At 43.7% G+C, this 19,562-nt stretch overlaps 1 protein-coding gene across 1 annotated transcript in view; it reads left to right on the top strand.

The window, feature by feature from the left end:
• The window catches only part of LOC145391419 (uncharacterized), a 61,112-nt gene extending 42,849 nt beyond the window's left edge, over positions 1 to 18,263 (top strand). The window contains exons 6-7 of the mRNA XM_080266032.1: positions 14,119 to 14,169; positions 18,041 to 18,263. Of these exons, the coding sequence (XP_080122158.1) occupies positions 14,119 to 14,169; positions 18,041 to 18,263 (274 nt within the window). The remainder of the gene's footprint in view (positions 1 to 14,118; positions 14,170 to 18,040) is intronic.
• The last annotated feature ends 1,299 nt before the right edge of the window (positions 18,264 to 19,562 follow it).

The raw sequence follows: 19,562 nt of genomic DNA, 5'->3' as shown, positions 1-19,562 counted from the left end.
TCCAACATGCTTGCATGTGTCGGCCTTGGTCACCTAATGGTGGCTCTCCACGCTGCACGATCCATTGCAGCCTCCCTGTTCAGTCCCTTAACCCTAAGGTCACACTTAATGACCTTGTCCCATGTCTTCCTCGGTCTACCCCTCATAATCCCATCCCCAATATTAACACTTCTCACCTTCCTCACCCAATTATCATCCCCCATCCTCTCCACATGTCCAAACCACCTCAATCTACCTCTCCTCATAACAACACCATTACACTCCAGTCCCATCCTACCTCTCAACTCTTCCACTGTAAACCCAGCCCCTCCAGGCCTTGGACGCAGGGACGCACTGCACATCCACCTAATCATTGTCATTTCTGTACGTCTGAGCCGGCGAATATCTTCCTCCTTCATTGCCCAGATCTCACTGCCATACAGCATTACACTCCTAACACATGCTGCATACAAAGACCCCTTAGCACGTAGGGAGAGCCCTCTCAATGTCAGGAGAGGCAAGAGCTCCCTGAACTTCTTCCAACCACTTCTCACCCTAGCCACAGAGCTAGCTCCAGCCCCACCTCCAGCACACAACATGTTTCCCAAATAACAAAACTCTTCCACACACTCAAGAGATTCACCTGCAAGTTCAATCCTTTCACGTCTGACAATCTCCACCTGCTCACCCCAGCACGCCGTACACATAAAATCAGCGTTATCTCGCAGTCTACCTCTCATACCACTACATCTCTTATGCACCCATTTATCACACACACCGCACAAGATGGAATTACTTCCCATGCCCTTGTGGCAAACTGCACATGGCCACTCTCCCTCGTCTTTGACAGTACTGCCACCAACCCTAGATATCATCACTTTTGTTTTATCTGCATTTACCCTTAAGCCCTTTTGCCCCATACCATCTCTCCACTTCCTAAACCTTTCCTCTGCCTCCCTTTCATTCTCTGCAATCAACACCAAATCATTAGCATACAACAACTCCCACGGGAGTCCGTTTCTAAAGTCACGTGAAAGGGCTTCAAGTACTATGATAAACAACATGGGACTCAAGACTGACCCCTGATGCACACCACCATTCACGGAAAACTCATCACTCAAATCTCCATTCACTCTCACCTGGGTGTGAGCACCCACATACATGGCCATAACCACCCTAACCAGCCACTCCTCCAAGCCAAGCTTTCTCATTGCCCACTTCACCACCTCTCAAGGGACTCTGTCAAAGGCCTTTTCCAAATCAACAAAAACAAAATAAAGATCCCTTCTCCTACCAATATATTTTTCCTGAAGCTGTCGAACAATGAATATGGCATCAGTGGTCCCCGTACCTGGCATAAACCCAAACTGCATCTCATCAATATTCACCTTCTCTAATCATATCTTCTAAAACTCTCTCCATTACCTTCATTATCTGATCTAAAAGCTTTATACCTCTATAATTTCATCTTTCCAGGGCATCACCCTTCCCTTTATACACATTTACAATTACACTCTTCAGCCAATCATCTGGGACAACACACTCATAAATAATCCTATTTATCAGGTCAGTGACTAAACTCACCCCTATATCGCCTGAGGCCTTCAACATTTCGGCAGTCAACCCAGACACACCTGCTGCCTTCCCCACCCTCATCCTGCCTATTGCCTCACTCACAGTAGCAGTATCAATCAAAGGCCAAGGGCCAGACACTGGATCTGCTGGCTCCAAACCTTCCCTGTCCCAGTCAAACTCCTCATTCAACAACCGGTTATAATGCTCTCTCGATGCATCTTTAATATCCTCACTGTTCACCACTACCCTTCCTTCATCATTCTTCACACACTGCTCACCTATGATATCCCGATTATCCCTCTTCACCTGACCTACCACCCTAAATATATTTTTCCTTTCCCCATGATTTAGATTATCAAGTAATTGTCTCTGTGACTCAGACTTTGCCCTGTATACCTCTCTTCTAGGCCTACGCTTGGCAGCCAAATATTCCTCTTTGCTACCACCCTTCTTCCATTCCCGGAAAAGCCTTCGTTTCTCCTTAATTGCAGCTTCTACACCCTCATCCCACCACCAAATTACTTTATGTCTTGGTGGTCCTTTTGTCCAGCCGCATGTTACATCAGTAACTCTCAAGAAATTGTTCTTGAGGGCTCTGTATTGTTCATTAACGCCTCTGTCTACAGCTTCCTGTTCAGCCACCACTCTCCTCAACTCGCTATAGAAGGCATCCCTTACTACTTGGTTTTTCAGCTTCCATATTTTCCTCCTAGGTACATAAGTCCTCTTTTTCATCACTTGTTCTTTAAGCACCATATCACAAATCAGTAGTTTGTGCTGCTGCACACACTCCTCACTTCCTATAACTTTAACATCCCTCACTAACCTCCTATCGGCCCTCCTAACCAGAAAATAATCTATCTGACTGCTATTTCCCCCAGACTCATACGTAATTAACCTACTGTCTCTTTTCCTAAAATATGTGTTGCACACAATCATGTTCGTTGCCTCCCCAAACTCGAGTATCCTTTCCCCTTCTGCATTCCTTAGACCATATGCACATCCCCCATGCACTCCTTCATAACCTTGTGCTGCTTCACCTACATGACCATTTAAGTCCTTTCCCAAACATAGACTAATATGTTATCATGGTGTCCTGTGAATCTGGTCCAGACACGACCTGTCTGATTTGGATCCTCTTCATACAATAAAGCACCGAGCCACTTGTATATAAACTGCGACTGGTCATTATCACTGCGGTGATATTTTTTGTGAATATGTTGTTCCTGGATTGTCTATAGTTATAACATAGAATGATTGTGAATTTAATCCTGTTCCCACAGTAGCTGTGCAGAAGGTTATAAATGTTAAAACTGTTTTATGTGGACGAATAAACCACATTATGGTGGACAGCGGAGAGCATTCACCAATAATTTACTATAACCAGATGAAATTAGATGCAATCAACACAAACTATTATGAGACAACGAAGATACAGTTTGGTATCCTGCTTCGCCTCGTTATCCAGGCCTTTACTGTTGCTTCACTTCATACGTGCATTATTTTGCTTCAGTCTCTTACTTCCGGTATCCTCTTACTGCATGCCGTCATATTCCTTAGGGGGTTTCTAGTTGTCCGGTCATACAACCCCTTCTGTATTACATTATTCCTCATATCACCACTCCCACACAAACAACATTAGCACAAGACTGCTGAATCTGTTACTACCATTATTAGCACTGCCACTACTAACCCCCTGTTTCCCACTGACTGTGTCTAATTTCCCTCACAATACTACTATTGCTACTCCTACTATAAATCCACTCTAAATCTGTATATTATTACATATGATTGTCCTTATGTCTGTGTATCTGCTAACCACATTCTCCCTGTCTCACCATCGACAACTCGTCATTTACCCCCACCACTACCCCAGTTGTACCCCCTCTCTCCCACCCATCATCAGCCCTACTCCTCCCCCACTCCAACACCACATTACCTCTCACCCCATCCTTGGGCCACCAGGCCTTTGTTCACCCTTTAACGGTGAATATACGTGGTATGCATAAATAATGAAAAAAAGGCATTTGGGAGCCGAATGCTAATCGCCCGCCAGAATATGCTGTTGGCCTAGTCCAAAATTTAGGTCATATTTTGATACCCTGAGGGTTTTATGTTGATAGCTCAAGCTGTTCATCAAATATAATGGTGCTAAAGGCAGGCGATAAAAACTAGTTGACCTTTGGTAGCCATTTTGGTGACCCTGGCCTTGACCCCGAGTGTCCATTTTTGAACTCGGCCAAAATTTTGGCCATATCTTGATATGCTGAAGGTTTCATGTTGATAGCTCAAGCCGTTCATGAGATATAATGGTGCTGAAGTTGGGTGGTAGAAACTAGTTGACCTTTGGCAGCCATTTTGATGACATTGACCTTGACCCTGAGTGCCCATTTTCGAACTCATCCAAGATTTTAGCCATGTCTTGATACCCTGAAGGTTTAGTGTTGATAGCTCAAGCCGTTCATGAGATATAATGGGAACACACACACACACACACTCACACACACACACACACACACACACACACTCACACACACACACACACACACACACACACACACGGATGCAAGCAAAAACATTATCGCTCCTCCTTCTAATGGCGGGTGATAATAAATTTATAATAATAATAATAATAACAGCAACAACATATTTGTGTAGTGTTCCTATCATTAGGCTACACATAAAACCTGCAGACCCAAATGTGCCTATTATTATGGAGCACTGATATATTAAACACAGAATCGACCACAGACCATTCTTATCATTACCACTGGACCTTCCCTATAGCACTTCACCGAGGTAAAACAACTTATTGTAGTCCTTTGTGGGATCACATCAGATGTTTGGGAAAAACAACATACTGAACGACATTCCTACAACCCACCAAAATAGACATGTGACGTTTCACTGACATCCATCATATAGCCTAGGAGATGTTAGCAGACAAACACACAGACGACTGGACATAGACAGAGGCCGGATGTCTTGCATCGGTATATGACGACCTGACAAAACTGTTACCATCCTGCTTTAAAGTTGTCATCATGGTTATAGCAATACTACTACTACTACTACTAATGGTAGTAGTAGTGGTGGTGGCGGTGGCGGCAACAGCACGGGACAATACAGAGGAGGACGAGCACCATGATCTCCCTGATAAAACACGTGAACACAGCTTTGACGTATAAAACCAAACAGTGCCATAATATGCTGTAATGGTAGGGTTATAGCAATACTGACTAAAATTTATGTTTGACAGCAACCCAACCTTCTGTCATGGCAAACAGATTCTGCATTGCATCCACACATGCTTCTTCAGTGTTTGTTCGTGCCTAAGAACATGTGATTATTTTTATTATTATTATTATTATTATTATTATTGCTATAAGTATGATGACACCTGCAAAGCAGGATGGTAACAGTTTTGTCAGGTCGTCATATACTGATGCGAGACATTCAGCCTTTGTCTGTCTACGTCTAGTTGTTTGTGTGTTTTTCCACTAACTTCTAGGCTATTTGCTAGATGTCATTGAAATGTCACAGGTGTATTTTAGTGGGTTGTAGGAACGTCGTGCACTATATTATTTTTCCCAAACAGCTGTAGTGATCCCACAAAGGACTACAATGGGTTGTATTACCATGCTGAAGTGCTATAGGGAAGGTCCAGTGGTAATAATAAGAAGGGTATGTAGTCGGTTCTGTGATCAATATATCAGAGCTCCGTAATATATAGGCATGTTTGGGTCTGCAGCTTTTATATGTATTTTTAGGAACACTGCATATCTATGTTGTTATTATTATAATTATTATTATTATTAATGCATACCATGTATATTCACCTGTAAATGGGTGGACAACAGGCCTGGTGGCCTGAGGATCAGGTAAGGGGTAGTGTGGTGTCAGAGTGGGGGAAGACTAGGGCCCATGTTGGGTGGGCAAGAGAGGGGTGCAACTGGGGTAGCGGTGGGGGATAAATGACTAGCTGTCGGCGGTGGGACAGTGGGACATGGACAATGTGGTTAGCCAATACACAGACATTAGGACAATCATATGCATTGTTATACAGATTTATAGTAGATTAGTAGTAGGAGTAGCAGTAGTAGTACTGTGAGGGAAATTAGACACAATGGGAATAGGGGGGTTAGTGGTGGTAGTGGCAATAATGGTAGTAACAGATTCAGCAGTCTTATGCTATTGTCGTTTTTTATGGGAGTGGTGTGCTTGTAGTACAAGGATACCGGGAGTAAGAGTAACAGAAGAGGCAGAGACTGAAGCAAAATAATGCACGTATGAGGTGAAGCAACAGTAAAGGCCTGGATAACGAGGCGAAGCAGGATACCAAACTGTATCTTCGTTGTCTCATAATAGTTTGTGTTGATTGCATCTAATTTCATCTGGTTATAGTAAATTATTGGTGAATGCTCTCCGCTGTCCACCATAATGTGATTTATTCGTCCACATAAAATAGTTTTAACATTTATAACCTTCTGCACAGCTACTGTGGGAACAGGATTAAATTCACAATCATTGTATGTTATAACTATAGACAATCCAGGAACAACATATTCACAAAAAATATCACCGCAGTGATAATGACCAGTCGCAGTTTATATACAAGTGGCTCGGTGCTTTATTTGTATGAAGAGGATCCGAATCAGACAGGTCGTGTCTGGACCAGTTTCACAGGACACCATGATAACATAGTCTATGTTATAATATATGCTATATATGTTATGTGTAGATCAGATATTTGTTCTAAGATGTGTTGTGGAGAAGTATCTAGAGAAGGGAAAGAAAGTGTATGCTGCCTTCATGGACTTGGAGAAAGCTTATGACAGAATAGATAGGCAAGGTATGTGGAAGGTATTAAGAATATATGGAGTGGAGGGGAAATTGTTGAGTGCTGTGAAGAGTATGTACGAAGGAGCTAGGGCTATGGTGCGAGTGGATGGTGAGCTGAGTGAGTTCTTTGATCTCAGTGCGGGACTGAAACAGGGTTGTGTGATGTCTCCATGGCTTTTTAATATATACATGGATGGGGTTGTAAAGGAGGTGCAAGGTAGGGCAGTGGATGTGGGGGTGGCTCTAATGAATGAGGGTGAGATTTGGAAGATTCCGATGTTGCTGGTTGCTGATGATACAGTATTGTTGAGTGAAGATAAATGGGAGTTGCAAGGTTTGGTGAATGAGTTTGGGACAGTGTGTAGGAAGAGAAATCTGAAAGTTAATGTAAACAAAAGTAAAGTTATGGTGTTTGAGAGGAATGAAGTCACAGAATGTACAGTGAGGTTGGATGGTGAGGATATGGAGAATGTGAGTGCATTCAAGTACTTGGGTAGTGTGTTGAGTAAGGATGGAACTTTGGGGGATGAAGTGTGTGAAAGGGTACAGCAGGGAAGGAAGGTTGTTGGTTCACTGAAAGCAGTTGTGAGAAATAGGGAGGTGAGTATGGAATTTAAGAAGTCACTGAATGATATTACAGTAATCCCTCCATTATCTGATGTAATAGAGCCAAAGGCACGTCCGGAAAGTGGTCCCGTCCGGATAGTGGGCCCTAGCCTCCTGGACTTGTACTTATGGACCCTAACTCAGAAAAACACCTATACAACTCCTGCTGGACATGCATAGCACCTATTTAAGACCCAAATCACACCAATAAGGGACATAAAAGACTAAAATAAATGCAAAAGAACCATAAAATGAGGTTTTAGAGGTGAGTTTATACAATTTTAAACATTCTGGGTACTTACAAGTCCCTGGCTCCTGGACTGGTAGTTATGGACCCTATCCTAGCCTGACTCAGAAAAACACCTCCCTACTGCACATGTATGGCACCTAAGACCCTATTCACACCAGTAAGGGACATAAAAGAGTGAAATGAGGTGTTAGAGGTAAGTATGGAAAATACAGTACAATATGAAACATTCTGGGTACTTACAACAAGTCCCTGGCCATCTCAATGAATAACCCGCTTCCTCTTAGACTCTGACAGTAAAAAGGAGTACCTGAAGCACCTGTAGTACACTGTACATGGAGTCTTGCACTGAACTTAGTCATTTGCACTCAGAATTCCATTCTCTTAACACTGCGCACTCTAGTCTTACTTGTGCTCCATTGTACCTTAATGAAATAAGTGTTGCACTCTGCACTTAAATAAATCCATTTTATAAACATAACACAGTCTAGTTTATTTGTGCTACATTGAAAGTCTATAAAATCAGTGTTGCATTCTGCACTTTACTCTTTGCACTCGGAATTCTAATTTCTTAACACTATGCATTGTTTTTTTTTCACTGCACAACAATATAAATTCCCATGTGGTCTAGTGGAGAAGTTCTGTCTATCTGTCTATCTATTGCCAGACGCCTCAATCCCATTCGGGGTGACCACAAACAAATCTCCTCCACGTCGCCCTGTCCCCCGTCATTTCACTGCCCTGCTCCCAACTCACACCCCCCTCTCTCATATATCTCTCCACCCCATCCCTCCATCTCATCCTCGGCCTCCCCCTCCCTCTCCCCCCCTCCACCTCACTCACATACACTCTCTTCGTCAGTCTTTCACCCTCCATCCTCTCCACATGGCCAAACCACGTCAGTGTATTCCTCCTAACACTTCCTATCACATCCACATCCACACCACAACGCTCCTTTATATCCTCATTTGTCAGCCTGTCTCTCCATGTGACTCCACAGGCTCCTCTTAAATAACTCATTTCCATTGCTCTAACTCTTGACTTGTGCCCTTCCAAACTTCACTTCCATACGTTAGAGTTGGTAACACAATACTGTCATGTAGTAACTTTTTCACTTCCATGTTCACTTCCCTGTTTCTTATCACTGCTTTCAAGGAACCAGCAACCTCTCTTCCCTGCTGTACCCTTTCAAGCACTTCACCCTCCAAACCTCCATCCTTACTTATCACACTACCCAAGTACAGTACTTAAACGTACTCACATTTTCCAATTCCTCACCATCCAATCTTGCTGTACATTCACTGACTTCACCTCTCTCAAAGACCATCACTTTACTCTTCCCTGCATTCACCTTTAGATTCCATTTCTTATACAGTCTCATTAAGTCATCCACCAAGCCTTGCAGCTCCCCTTCATCTTCACTCAACAACACAATATCATCTGCAAACAACACCACAGGGAGTTTCCAGACACTACCCTCTCTCATCAGGGCCACTCCAACATCCACAACCCTAATTTGTCCCTCTTTTATTACCCCATCCATGTACAGATTGAACAACCATGGAAACATGACACATCCCTGTTTCAACCCAACCTTCAGAGAGAAAAATTCACTCAGTTCACCATCCACAAAAACTGCAGCCTTAGCACCATCATACATACTCTTCACAGCATTCAACAACTTCCCATCTACTCCATATATTCTTAATACTTCCCACAGTCCTTGTCTATCCAACCTGTCATATGCTTTCTTCAAATCCATGAAAGCCGCATACAACTTCTTTCCCTTCACTAGAAACTTTTCCACTAAAGATCTAAGAATGAATATCTGATCTACACAACCTCTTCCCTTCCTAAAGCCTCCCTGTTCTTCTCCAACTAATTCCTCTGTAGATTCCCTAACTCTGTCAGTAAGTATCCTACCTTACACTTTTCCTATTATACTAAGAAGACAAATGCCCCTATGATTACGACACACTTCTCTTTCACATTTTCCTTTGTACAAGGGAATAATTATACCTGACTTCCAATCCTCTAGAACCCTACCTTCCTCCCAGGCCAATCTGCACATCTTCCACATGCATTCTACTACTATCTCTCTCCCATGCTTCAAGATTTCACCACACACTTCATCAATTCCTGGGGATTTCCCCAATTTAACTTTCTTCATTGCTTCCACAACTTCTGTCCTACTGATTTCTTCCTGTCTTCTCACATCCCTTCTTCTCCCAGCCACTTATACTCGCATCACTTCCATCCTCTATGTTCAACAATTCCTTAAAGTGTTCTCTCCATCTGCTCACTTTTTCTCCCTTCTCCACTAGTAATCTACCATTTTTATCTTTCACTCCCCTGGTAACTTCACTTCCACCCTGTCTTACTCTCCTCACCTCTTTCCAGAACATTTTCTTACAGTCCCTCCACTTTACACTCAAATTCCTTCCAAATTCCTCATCCACTCTCTTCTTACTCTCTCTTACTAATCTTTTTACCTCTCTCTTTCTTTCAACATATAACTCTCCCTTCCGCCTCTCAACTTCTTCCACGCCCCTATTTCTCATCCATTCATTGTATGCTTTCTTCTTGTGTGCCACAGCCTGTCTCACTTCTTCATTCCACCATGCTGTTCCTTGCACCCCCCTCCGTCTTCTCTTCATCCCACACACCACATCACATGGAGAAGTTCTTGCCGTTTAATCACTGTCAGAGTCTGAGAGTAGCTGTTGCAGGTGGCCTAGGGGTGCGGTGCTGGGTTGTGGTGATGGAGTACCCACTGCAGATGACTCTGAAGAGAGGCACAAACTCACGTCGAGTGGTGACCACCGTGCCTGATGTGCTGGGCTGTGGCTCGGAGCATGAGGGCCTGTCTTGGGGAGGCAATGTTGTGGAGCCAGGGCTGGGCACAGCAGGGGTCACGGGTCTGAAATAGCTGTCAATGGTTGATTGACGCAAGGAACGACGATTTTGATGATTAATGATGCGCTGCCTGAAAGCGCGCACTTCCTCCACAAGTCCCAAGGGCCCCATCTCCCTGTTGCAGTCTGGGTGTTCCAGGTAGTCGAGAACGAACTCTATGTGTTCCCGGAGTGCGCTAAGCTTGGGGATGCCTGGAGTAGTGTCACGCTGAGAGGAGTCCGCATCATCATCGCCGTCCTCGTCGGAATCTTCAAGCTGGGTACTGACCCCTGCAACTGAAGATGTGATCTCAATATCAGACATGGCCCTTGTCGTCATCCAGCCACTCACGCACTTCGTCCACATCAACATCGTCCCCATGCGCACGTAGACGTGCCTGGAAGTCATCCTTGTCAAAACCTAGGAAATTGTGCTCCACATCCGTTCCGAGAAGCAGACGAGACCAACCATTTTCTAGAGTCTTGACAGGGACTTCCTTCCATGCACTGGCCCAGTTGTAGATGGCAGACTTGATGTTGTAGCGGGGAAGGTTTTCCAAAGTCCGCTGGCCTCGCGTGTCCCGTCCCTCCCTGCGCTCGTCCTCGTCCTCGAGAACAACCATCACCTCGTCCAGGAACTTCCTTTGGTACAGCCTCTTCGTTGCCACGATCACTCCTTGGTCCATTGGTTAGATGAGAGCAGTCGTATTAGGTGGCAGAAACATGCACCTAATGCGCTCATTCTCAGCTACCAAGTCCTTGTCACACGGGTGAGCAGGTGCATTGTCGAGGAGAAGGAGGGCCTTTACCTGGTTGCGTGGGATTCCCAGTTTCTCCGTCTGGTAATGGATGACCTCCTTGACAAAATGGCGGTGGAACCAGTCTTTGAAGAATGGTACCAAACGACAGGAAGGACATCCATCACCCCATGAAGATACCGAGGCTGCTCTGCATGGCCAACAATAACAGGCTTAAGCAGGTGCATGCCGTTAGCATTGGTACAACACAAAGCAGATATCCATTGCCTGGAGAGCTTGTGGCCAGGTACATGCTTCTTCGTCTCCTTGGCTAGAGTGTTTGTAGGCAAAGAGCAATAGAATAACCCAGTTTCGTTAGCGTTGTAGACTTGACCAAGAGTGAGGCCCTCCCTGTTGATCAAGCGCCTCACCTTGTGCCAAAACTCCTCTACTCCATCCTCATTGGCATCCAAAGCTTCGCCATGAGACTTACGGTTGGTAAGACCAACGCGAAGAGCCAACCCTCGGATGCCTTGAAGTCTAGGGCGTCGTGAAGCCTTGCAAACTTCTCAGCAGCAGCCTTCAGCTCTGTGCCATGCACCAGCACACCAGCAGCACGTTTCTTTCGATACCAAATCAACTTGGAGCGGTCGACTTCAGCATACTTGAAAGTAAACATCATCATCATCTCCATGTTGCGTTTGCTTTTCGATGAGAAGTCAGCCGTGTACTGCATGAGTTTGTCGAGGGATCTCTTGATATCAAACAAAGTAGATCAGGCCAGGCTGAATTCAAGAAGGATGCATGAGGTAGACCATCCTGCATCCACCTTGTCCAATATCTCCCTCTTCTTCTCCAGAGTCAAAACCACTCTCTTCCTCTTCTCAGGTGGCGGGGCCATCATCACACACACTAACAAAAGGCAGGAGAGCAGCAGCAGAGCCTGCAGCAGGTAAGGCACTACCACAAAAGCGAGCACGTGGGCGGCCACAATCTTGAGCTTGCACTCACAACAAGAGACGGGCGGTATGTGGGGAGGATGCAGGGGCGCTCTAGCGGATGGCGGCAGAACTACGCACCAAAACACAGGTGGTCCGCGCTGCACGCACAGAGTTCAAATTACGGGTGGGAAAAAGTCAGATTTTTTTCGAATTTTTTGCAATTTTTGGCCCATTTTGGGAATACTGGATCCCGGGACCAAAATATCCGGTAAGTGGGGATGTCTGGAAAGTGGGCGTGTGGATAGTACGGGAGTTACTGTATTGTGATCCCTACCCTGACGTATGGAAGCAAGGGAACAAGTCAAGAGTGAGAGCAGTGGAAATGAGTTACTTGAGAGAAGCATGTGGAGTGACATGGAGGGACAGGTTGACAAATGAAGAAGTGAAGGAACATTGTGGGGTGGATGTGGATGTGGTTGAGAAGATTAGGAGAAATACAGTGAGGTGGTTTGGACATGTGGAGAGAATGGAGAATGAAAGACTGACTAAGAGGGTGTATGTAGGTGAGGTGGAGGGAGGGAGAGGGAGAGGTAGACTGAGGATGAGGTGGAAGGATGGAGTTGAGAGGTATATGAGGGAGGGGGGGATGAGCTGGGGGGAGGGTAGTCAAATGGTGGGTGACAGGTGACTTGGAGGCATTTTGTCTGCGGCCACCCTTTGTGGGATTAGGGCGTCGGGCTATAGGTAGATAGGTAGATGTTACGAACGCATGATGTTTTGCAGGTGAATAGCATGGAATGTTTCGAATCCAGTGTCATTAGGTTTCTCATCATTCGCCTCGTAGCTCAGTTCCAAACTACCACTCACGGTTGTCCATTCGCCTGCCCTCACTCTAACCCTGACTTCCCTTCCTTCCACCGAGGGGGGTAGAGAAACTTTGGTGCGTGGGTGTACATGCATATTTCAGTTTCTTTTTTCTCTTCTTATTCTTTTTTATTATGAATTTTTCATTAAAGCATTTCATATATGAATGTGGTTATACTGTAGTGTATTTGTTTTCAACTGTCTGCTGTAGGTTACACTCACATCTTGAATACCACCTCTCAGTGTATAATATTCAGTGAGCCTTTGTCATGAAGTAGAGATAAGTGTCCTTGGTTAGGAAAATGTTGAATCCTCCAGTCTTGGTACAGATGGCCATCAACCAGGCAAAATGGGGTTACAAGTTCTAGTCAGATAAAACAAGCCAGCTATAGTAAGTTTGGATGTTTATGTCTGTGAGGTGCAATCAGGGTCCTAGAGTCTTCAGTGGTGTGTAAATGAGAGTGTCCCACTCAGTTGGCCAGACTTTTGATCAGTTTCTTCTTCTATCAGTTTTTTCTTTTTTTTTCTTGTTTTCTGGATGGGAACTGCAAGGCCTGGTGAATGAATTTGGGAGAGTGTGTTAGAAGTGGAATCTGAAGATGAATGTAGGGAAGAGTAAAGTTATGGTTTTCGAGAGAAACAGTCACAAGATGAATGTAGGGAAGAGTAAAGTTATGGTTTTCGAGAGAAACAGTCACAGAATGTACAGTGAGGTTGGATGAGGAGCAAATTGAAAGTGTGAGTGCGTTTAAGCACTTCGGTAGTGTGATGAGTAAAAATGGATGTTTAGAGGGTGAAGTGCTTGAAAGGGTGCAACAAGGAAGAAAGGTTGCTGGTTCTTTGAAAGAAGTGACAAGAAATAGGAAAGTGAACATGGAAGTAAGAAAGTCGCTATATGACAGTACTATATTGTGATACCAGCTCTAACGTATGGAAGTGAAGCTTGGACCTTGTTGGAGGGAGAGAAGAGTGAGAGCAGTGGAAATGAGTTATTTGAGAGGAGCATGTGGAGTCACATGGAGAGACAGACTGACAAATGAGGAAGTGAAGGAGTGTTGTGGTGTGGATGTGGATGTGTTAGAAAGCGTTAGGAGAAATATTTTGAGGTGGTTTGGCCATGTGGAGAGGATGGAGAGCAGGAGACTAATGAGGAGAATGTATGTGAGTGCAGTGGATGGGGGGAGAGGGAGGGGGAGGCTGAGGATGAGGTGGAGGAATGGAGTGGAGGTATATGAGAGAGGGCATAGGGCAGTGAAATGGCAGGGGACACGGCAACATGGAGGCGATTTGTTTGTGACCACCCCTTACAAGATTAAGGCGTTTGGCAATAGATAGATAGTTTTGTGGACCATGCCTCACCTTGTCTTTGGGCAGGAAAAGAGGTCAGGATGATGATGATGATGATGATGATAAATGTCTGCCTTTCCTTTCAGATGGCTAACTGTGGACACAAATGGTAGTGGAAGTACTCCTGAACTGAAAGGGTGAGTTAATATATAGTTTTAGATTTGCAAATCATTCTCTCTCTCTCTCTCTCTCTCTCTCTCTCTCTCTCTCCTCTCTCTCTCTCTCTCCATTCCTCCCTCTTTCCCTTTTCTCTTCCTGTCTTTCCCTTCTCTCTCCCTCCAGTTTATCTCCTCTTCCCTCCCTCTTCCCGTCCCCCCTCCCCATTCTCACCTCTTTTTCCCCTCTCTCTCTTCCTCCATTTTTCTTCTCTATCACCAGTGTCTCTCCACTTCTCACTCTCTTTTCCTCCATTTTTTCCTCCTTCCCTGCAATTTCCCTCCCTCCATTTTTCCCCTCTCTCTCTCTCTGTCTCTCTCTCTCTCTCACCATTTTCCCCTCCCTTGCTCCCTCAATTTTTTTCTCCCTCCCTCCAATTTCTTTCCACTTCTTCCCTCCATCTCTCCCCCTTTTTAATTAGCCTGCATACAGGTACAGTGTATTTAATGGTAATGGAGGTAATAGGTAGGTGGGGGAGCTCAACATCCACTCAGTCATTGTGCTCCAACCATAAGGTGGCCCAACACTGAATGCCAAGTCTAGTGTTGTGTAACCCAGGAAGCCATGTACTGTGCTCGATGATACTCATATAGAATAGACCGTCAATTTATGTGGGACTGATTCGCATTAAACATGTTTTTCATGGAAAGAAAAACTCTGACCCGACCCAGTAAATGTGCGGGATAATCACAGAAGTTGGCTCCCAACCCTAGTCATTCTCTATTGAATTCCACTCTCAGATCACGTAGATGCAAGCTTACTCTGCCGAGAATAAACAAAACAATGTCTTTTTGTAGGATTTTGCTAAAGCAAATGGTCATAATTCAACACAGCTGAAATTATGGAACATGAAACGGTCTGTTAACTCTTGATCAGCTAACCGTGCACACACCACATTGCCCACCGCTTGCCTTTCATCTCTCACTTCATTACTGCTACTCATTATGTACCATACTATTTCTTCTTTCAACTAAATTTTTCATTAAAGTAAATGGTCATTAATCAACAAGGTCAAAATTATGGGATGTGAAATGGTCTCTTAATACTCATCAGCCACACACATGCACGCACACACAAAAAATTACTCATCACCTGCTTCTTGCCATTCACCTCATTGCCACCACTCTTTGTGTGTCTTTTCTTCTTTCAGCTAAGTTTTTTGTTACTTTGTGCTATCAGAATAGTTTTCCATCAACCTTTGGGGGAGGTGGTAGCTGAATTGGTAGAGAAGCAGCCTGCAGTCCTAGTGGACCCAGGTTCGAATCCCAGCTGGAGCAGGGAACAGTTTAAGGATTAGAATATCATAAAATCAGACTTTACTGATCTACCAGAAGACCCACGACCCACTGACGTGTCGTAAAAATACCCCCGTATGAGACAACCCTAGCATGTATTCAGTATGGATGATGGGTGTTAGCGCCGAAGTGATGACACACAGAGGTGTAGGAGGACTACTGGGCCTTGGAATAGGCCACTGCACCCGAGAAACAGGCCCTGAAGCCTTTGCCCAGAGTTTTAAAAAAAAAAAAAAAAAAAAAAAAAAAATCTGAAGGTACCCCCCTCCCTGACCCCCAAACATTGCTCTGTCTCCTGTCATGGTAAGTGTAAAGTCATAAGAAAAAGTATCGTTACCCCAGGAATGTTCAATGCTAAATGAACGTTAGCAGGGCTGTGTGGGCGGGTCCTTGCTGTTCGCCCGTCCCCTATCTAGTGTTGCCATATCACAATCCCATTACAAGAGTTGGAATAGTGAGCAAGAATGAACCATATGGCAGGGAAATATATAGGACGTGTTTGCGTTACCCTGAGTGCCCCGCCGGGGAATAATAATGAAACTCGGCAGGTTTATTTTCCTACTGTTCAACACTTATTATCTATAGAATACAACAAATAAATTAGTTTGAAGTGTATTAAATCTATGGGCATCGACCCTTTTTTTTTTTTTTTTTTTTTTTTTTTTTTTTTATAGACTAGCAGAGGTGCACGAGTTCATTAGTTTGTTTTAGATGGGTGGTTAAATGCTTCAGATGGATACTCCAGATGTCTAGAGGCTGTTTTGGACGCAGGGGATGGGTATACAAAATATTAAAGCAGTGAGACAACATGTATTATTATTTTCCTTCTGCTCAACACTTATTATATGTAGAAAGCAATACATATCATTATTACACTGAAATTTACTAACTTGGCTTGTATTGGCTGAAGTCTATCATACGTCTGGCATGGGTGTACATACTCATTGCCTGTCTTCATGTGTGTTGTTGACTTCAGACCATTTGGTTATATTTTTATTTAATGAATTCAGTGCCAGATAATAAAGCGTATTGTCTCTATGCACAGAGGCCAGACGATCTAATTAGCTTTTATTACCTCTAGCACAAATTCTAATATCTGTCTCACATAACCGACATTGACAGGTTTGAGGTCCAAAGTTTCCTGTCCCGTCATTCCACAACACTTCATCGTCGTGTCATAGTGCATAGCTCTGAGGGGTTATGATAGTTTTTCTTATGACTGTACACCACTTAGTTACTACTTTATATACTTTAATTGACTCTTTTTAATGGCCAGTGATGCTCCTGGATGATGTTCCTGGAGGTTGCATATGAATGTTAGTGAATGTTAGGTATAATCAGGAAAGGGTAAAAATTTTCTAGAGAGCCAGAGGGGGGACTTTGGGAAAAGTTCGGGATTTCGTCATACCAGTTACCCACAGAACATGGATTTCAGTGGCACGTTTTGTTCATTTCGATGTGCATGGTAAAAGTCTTGAATACATTAGCTGTGCAAATTGAGGGTCTACTGTAACTAAATGGTGCGTGGTGGTCTAGTGGGGCAAGGTGCTCAAACTGAAGTGGCATTGTAAAGTTGCATGTATGTTTTTATATGTACTGTTTATCTGTAGGTCACTGGTCTGCACTTTTTTTTTTTTTTTTTTTTTTTTTAAAAATAGGATGTCCCCGTTTCATTGTGTTATTGTGTTTTTAGGTTAGTGCTGGGGAGGGATGCCTTCACACTGTGGCACTGACATAGCTGGGTGGTGGTGCCTGGTCATGTAAATGTACCTCAGGCCTTTCCCTATCTCTTGAAAGGTGGATGGTGGACTGTGGCATGAGGGCAGCTTCAGCCTAAAATCCACCAGTTTCACATCCAGATAAGCTTTGGGATGAAACAACTACTACTACTACTATTGCTACTGCTACTACTACTACTACTGCTACTACTACTACTACTGCTATACTACTACTACTACTACTACTATTGCTACTACTACTACTACTACTACTACTGCAGCTTCTGCTGCTGCTGCTACAACTATTACTATTACTAGTACTACTACTGCTACTACTACTACTACACTACTGCTACTACTTTATACAAATGAATGGTGTGTAGCACTGTAGGTTTATGCATGGTGGAACTCCCAGACCTCCACACCATGGCATTCACCATTGCTGTGTACTTGCGCAATATTTGTGGTTTTATGTATTTTTATATGTTTTATGTGTATCCCTTATGTGCTTTTGTTTTATGTTTTTATTTTTTTGTGTGTGTTTTGTATAAGATTTTTTCCATGTTTTGTGCAGCATGTGTATTTTTTATGTTTTTATGTGTTTTTAAATGTTTTATGTGTATCTCATGTACTTTTACTCTCATCTTAAATCACTCTCATCTTAAATGTCAGGACCAACTTGCCTAGCCCTGGGCTTCTACGCTTCTCATGAGGGAACGTAGGATTGGATGATGGATGGGTGGATGTTTTGTGTTTTTTATTTCTGTTTGATGTGTGTGTGTTTTCCATGTGTTTTTGCATTATGTGTGTTCTGTGCATTTTTACGTATTTACCTGCAGGTCAGTTCTGTGCAGCAGTGCTGGGATACGCGTGGTTGAACTGCGAGACCTCCACACCATGGCCTTCCACCACTGGGAGTTTGTTACCCGTCCCCCACCCCCAGTACTGCACCTCCCATGGGCACAGGTTCCACACTGGCCGTCGGACTCCCATATTGAAGTGGTTGCCGAGGATAACCAAGGAAATCTTATGAAGGGATGCTTTATGCCAAGGCCCCTCTAGTTCGGCAAGTCTTAGTACCATGAGTTTTCAAGATCTCAGTCCTCATCACAAGTTCCTCGTTATTTATTTTTCCTCAGCATTTCACTTAATGTTTTCCATTTGCATCACTAACGTTTGTCTTTTTTTATATTAATTATTCTTTCCCAGTTCTTTGTACATTTTTCTCTCCAGATTCTTTCTCCATTCCTCCTTCCTCCTCGTCTTCCTCATCATCATCTTCCTCCTCTTCCACCTTCTTATCCATCTCCTGTGGGCACAGGTTCCACACTGACCTTCAGACTTGCATATTGCTGGGAAGAGCCAGGAAATATTCTTAATGGCTGCTTTATGCCTCATCCACATTAAGTTCGGTAGTCTTACCACTTAACTCTTCTTGTCTGTATCTGTATCTCTTTGTGTCTGTATATCCGATTCCTATATTTGATGTTATTTGATAACCCTCAGAGTATTCTCAAGGGATGCTTAATGCTAAGGTGTTCAGCAAGTCTTAGCATCTTTAACTGTCTTTCTGTTCCTGTCACTCTGTCTCTGTTTATCTGTATCTGCCTGTCTGTCTGTCAAATTCTCATATTAAGGTAGTTTATTGAAGATACAGGACAGCATTCCCATGGGATGTTTCATGCCAAAGCCTCTTATTAACAGGAGGAGTCACAGTGCCTTTAGTTTGTAAGTCATATTATGTCTCTTATGTAAAAATTTGCTTTGTTAAGTTTCATTATTTACAATATTTACCTCCCTTCAGTTTGTCCATCCACTGATCTACACCCAGATACCTTATTCCTGTAAGGGGTGGCCACAAAATTGTCCCTGCCACCCTGTCCTCAGCCCTCACTCTGCCTTCTCTGATTCACACACCCATCATACATCATACATCTCTCCACCCCATTCCTCTATTTAATCCTTGGTCTTCCCCCTCCATCCACATCACTCACTCTTTCTTCTAGTCTCATTTCATTCACGATCCTCTCCGCATGGCCAAACAGTCTGAGTACTGTATTTCTCTCAGTGCTTTCATTCACATCACATCAACATCACACTGCTCCACCACTTCCTTACTTACACATTGACATCAACACCACAGTGCACCTTCACTTCCACATTTGTCTGTCTGTCTTCCTGTGTAACTTTACTTGTAAACATACATTTATACACACTTACATGCACATCCATGTCAACACCTTAACACTCCTTTGCTCACTCATTTCTATATGTAAGTTCCTGTTTTTATCTCGGTACAAGTTAAATGTTTTTGGCTGTTTATTACTGGATATAAATTTGTCATCCATTGTCCACTCCATC

Source organism: Coenobita brevimanus, chromosome 18, assembly GCF_032717465.1.
Source record: "Coenobita brevimanus isolate Jiangsu-jjx chromosome 18, ASM3271746v2, whole genome shotgun sequence".
Taxonomy (NCBI): Eukaryota; Metazoa; Arthropoda; class Malacostraca; order Decapoda; family Coenobitidae; genus Coenobita; species Coenobita brevimanus.
Note: the sequence above shows the minus strand (reverse complement) of the source record. Positions and strands in the feature narration are given on the sequence as shown.